The following is a 4,540-nucleotide window of genomic DNA, read 5'->3' as shown; positions in this document are numbered from 1 at the left end:
AATGCTTGTATTAGTAGATTGATCACATCGCACGCGCCACGTGTCCAAGTGTGCTCCAGAGCTCTGCACTTGGAGCACATGAGATCCTTTCTCTTGTTCTTGTACTAAAACAATAGTCTAAATGGGTCTCTTATTAATATACCTACAAAACTATCTCTCCACTAAGGATGTGGGAATCCCCTTATTTAACTATTACAACCTAACCTATCTACTTTGAACTCCTCAAAGTATAACAGTGGTTGCATTGCCAATGCTATCATCTCCTCTTTCATTCGAAATAACTTCTTCCATCATATCACAACAAGATATGTTAAGAGCTTGGAGTTGCGCGAGACCTCTTGCGATTGATAGTGGAAACAGATTTCGCAATTTGTAACAAAGATGCACGTCAATGAATCTCAGGTAGCTGAGGCAGACATGAGTTTGAGTTGGACCCTCCACCAGAAAATGCGTCAAAGCAGGTAAACGTGATACCTTCACTGCTCTTAGCTTCCTGAAGGACCCCGCTGGAAGCTGGCCAAGACATATCTCTCTCAAGTTAGGCAGACAATGAATATCCAAACTTTCCAGAATAGGAAAAACAGCAGGAGCAGTATTAGTGGCATAATCCAATTCATTGTATCAGCCACACATTCCAGTGCATCACAATCACAAATTGAGAGAGACTTCAAGTATTGCAGTCCTTCAACTCCATCTTGAACTAACTCATCTACCATATCCTTTGAAACCTCCACTGGCCAGTCACAATCGTAACCTATTAAAATTGTGTATTTCGTCAGGTTCCCAAAGAGGGCTCTGGAATTTCTTGGCAAAAGAGCTTTTGCATCTCTTATTTTGATCTCTAAAGTATTCAAATTGGACAATGACTCAAGCTCTCTGAGGCTAGCATTTCTTATTTTTGTTTTGCCTCCTATATCTTCCTCACCATCCCAATCACCAAACAAGCTGTCTCTCATGTACAGTTCTTGTAATCTGGCTAGGCCTGATATGACATCCAGTGATATTCTACTGAGATATATACATTTCCTCAAATCCAACAACCTTAGATTAATCAATTTTCCTATTTCTTCTGGTAAACCCTGGATGAGGGAACCACAAAAGCTGAGTATTTCTTGGTTCAATAACTTTCCAATTGCAGATGTGTCTCCCACCAGGTGATAATCGAGACACAATGTTCAAAGGTTTCTCAAGAATCGAAGTGATAAAGGTGTCCATCGAGACATCATGCACCGCACATCTAAAACTTTGAGTTCTCTCATCCCCTCAAAGAAACTGTCCAGCATTCCTGAAGAAAGACTTGTGCACCGTAACAACTCGAGTTTTGAGCTTCTAAACCCTAACGGAAGCTCCCTAGTGTTCTCCGATATCACTGAAATGCAATTGTAGTGCTCATGCATGTCCATCTTTGGTCCCTCTCTCAGTTTGAGGCCATCACTTATCACAAGTACACGCTTATCCCTAGATCCAATGGCTATGGCAACATCACGAACTACTTCAGGCATTTTAACATGCTCACCTTGTACACTATCAATGAAATTGTCACTTTCTAACAGTAAATTGCAGCTCTTTAGTTGATCAACCAACACAAATACTCGATCTCTTGCTTCTCCTAGTTCATTGATGCCTTCAAACAACCGTAGCCCCATTCCATATCTAACCAAATCTTCGATGGGAATATAATAATTCTCTTCAAACAAGCAACAAAGCAGAAACAATGACTTGGCTTCCTCATCCTATAAATAAGTGTAACAACTCCATAGACCAGTACGCATTTTCAGGCACTCCTGACAAAATGCTTTTGGAACAAGGCATTCTTAGTTGAAGAAGTGCATCACTCCATACATGCCCGCTTTTGTTTAGGAGTGCACTTCCTATAGTCACCGGTGCAAGAGGTAAACGTCCGCATTCCTCAATTTCTTTCGATATTGGTTGCGGATCAGGAGTTGTAGCAGAATTTCCTACCTTGTCCCTAAACAAATTCCATGCTTTCTCCTCGTGTAAGACATCAAGTGAGATATCTATTTTCGTTTGTACTCTGCTCCACAGATATTGATTTCGGGATATGAAAAGTATCTTGAAACCTTTACTGCCACCTCCCAGAGGAAATCCTAGGGCCTCCACATTAAATTTTGCCCAAACATCGTCCAATATCACAAGAATTTTCTTATTGTTTTCTAGTCTCTTGCATAGGCGGCCAGCTCTAACAGTGGGATTTTGCTCTTCAAGTTGCAGATCCAACATTTCTGCAATATCCCTCTGAATCTTACTCAACTCTGCCTTTTGGCTTACAATTGACATCACAATCTCATCAAACAGATTGTCTTCTTTCACTTTTTTGGCAACTTCCTTGCCCACGCCCGGCATCCCGCATATCCCAATCATGCTGATCTGATCATTCTTTAGAGTCTCAATGATCTCATTCATAGTTGACACTCGGGACTCAAATTCCTTAAAACGCCTCGAGGATAGAGATTCTATCCCCATTGGAAGTGCAGAGCATGACACTTTCTCGAATTTTTCTTCTCGTCTTAGCTCAACAGCAACTTGAGTCCACTTTGTTGCTTTCCTGCTCAGCGGATAATGTGACTTCAAATTCAAACATCCCTTCTGAATTTCTGCTTTTTCTGAAATAATTCTGTCTGCCACTTCCCTGATGTTATCCACACTAGTCAACCACTCTTCAACATCATTTCCGACAATCTCTACGTTTCTCCTGGCAGCATCCACCTGTAGTTGCACCCCATCTCGCATAGTTTCAAGCTTCTGCACTTGATCTTTCAAATTCTCAATGTTGTTGTTGAAGCAAAATAGATATCCCAACTGTATAAACCAAATATTTTCCATTTCTCCCCAAAATGGCATAAGCAATATTCTCTGCCGTGTCAGACCTTTTTTAAATATATATTTTTTTTCTTTTTTAATCAGCAAAAAAAAGTTTTGTTTACTCAAAAAAGAGGAACATATCGAGGTAATAGCATTTAAGGAAAAAGCTTCATCACTACATGGCACATCTAACTAGGTTGACCTTTGATCAACTCGAGAAAAGAGGAACACATCGAGGTAATAAGAATTAAAATAAGAACTTTATCACTAAAAGGCATATCTAACTTGGTGGACTCAACTCAAAAAAGAGGAATACATCGAGGTAATAGGAATTAAAGAAACAGCTTCATTGCTAAATGACATAGGGCAGGGAATCGAAATCTATTTAGTTTTAGGCACAATATCGCCCTCATCTGCTCTCGGAGGAACCAGGGAACCAGTCTCAGCTCGATATCCTTTTGATTGGTTGTAGTGCAATTTCTTTTAAAGAAAAAGAGGAATACATCGAGGTAATAGGAATTAAAGAAAAAGCTTCATCGCTAGATGGCATATCTAACTAGGTTGACCTTTAATCAAATCGAAAAAGAGGAATACATTGAGATAATAGGAATTAAAGAAAAGGCTTCATCGCTAAATGGCAAGAAGCAAATCAAAGAAGCAATACCTAGTAATTATATTGGAAGATAAGTAATTATATTGAAATATAGTAAACAAAATAATCAAGAAGAAAAACAAAATAATCAAAAAAAACACCGCCCAGTTGGGAAGATAAGTAGACAAAATAATCAAGAAGCAATACAAAGATGATATGCCAAAGACAGAAACAAATCAAACTAGTAATTATATTGGAATCAAACACAAAGTTTAGAGAAGAAAACACTTAAACATCACCACACACACAGAGCAACAAATCAAAGTGGAATTAGGGAGGAAAACAATTCAGTTAAATTTATTAAAGAATCTAATAGAGAGAAACAAATCAAAGTAAATAGTGTATGGAAATCAAACATAATGGGTTGAAAATCTGAATCACTGACTTCGTTTTACAATTTTTTTTTTATTATATAAAAACATTTAACATATTTATTTTTATTTTTAATAAAAATGAAAATATACAAAAAAAAAAAAAAGGTATAAAATTAAATTAGTAAATTTGCATCTAAAAGGATGAGAAAAATGAATCTCAAATTAAAAATTTATGATAAATTACACTAACCCCCTATTAAAATTAATAGAAAATATCACAAGGGTTTGGCATAAATACATTGAACTTCCTTAAATTTTAATTTACAAAACACTTGAAAGAAAATCAAACACAACTTAGATGATGATGATGATGATGATGATAATAACAATATTAAAACAAATACCCAAGAACCCATCAACCTTCACAACCAAGCAAAGATTTCAAGAGCTACAACTATGATCAGAGATATTGGATGCCTTCGCAAATGACACCAAACTAGGAAGAAAATAGACAACATGCAAAAAAGAAGCTTTTGCTTCACAAATTCAAATTTAAAAAATAAATAAATTACATTTAGTTGCCATTTAGTACAATAAATAGCGCAAAGGATGTTCTCATTTCTATATTTGATGATACCCTTCATATATCCAGCTGGTCAAGGTTGATCGTGCTTGCAGAGCTCTGTATAAGTTCCTTCCTATAATCCACCTAAAACAGAAAGAATAAGAGGAATTGATTATCTTCATGGAC

General features: G+C 36.9%; 1 protein-coding gene across 1 annotated transcript; it reads right to left on the bottom strand.

Moving 5' to 3' along the window:
* Nucleotides 1-222: 222 nt before the first annotated feature.
* Nucleotides 223-2,844, bottom strand: LOC145800200 (disease resistance protein At4g27190-like). The gene is made up of 4 exons (XM_082889845.1): nucleotides 1,843-2,844; nucleotides 1,236-1,733; nucleotides 667-1,079; nucleotides 223-562 (listed from the first exon to the last, which is right to left on the bottom strand). The coding sequence occupies exons 1-4, from the start codon at nucleotides 2,842-2,844 to the stop codon at nucleotides 223-225; spliced, it is 2,253 nt and encodes a 750-aa protein (XP_082745971.1).
* Between the last annotated feature and the right edge of the window lie 1,696 nt (nucleotides 2,845-4,540).

This window comes from Camellia sinensis, chromosome 10 (assembly GCF_055761805.1).
Source record: "Camellia sinensis isolate YWXY chromosome 10, ASM5576180v1, whole genome shotgun sequence".
Taxonomy (NCBI): Eukaryota; Viridiplantae; Streptophyta; class Magnoliopsida; order Ericales; family Theaceae; genus Camellia; species Camellia sinensis.
The sequence above is the reverse complement of the archived record's forward strand: the minus strand, read 5'-3'. Positions and strand labels throughout refer to the sequence as shown.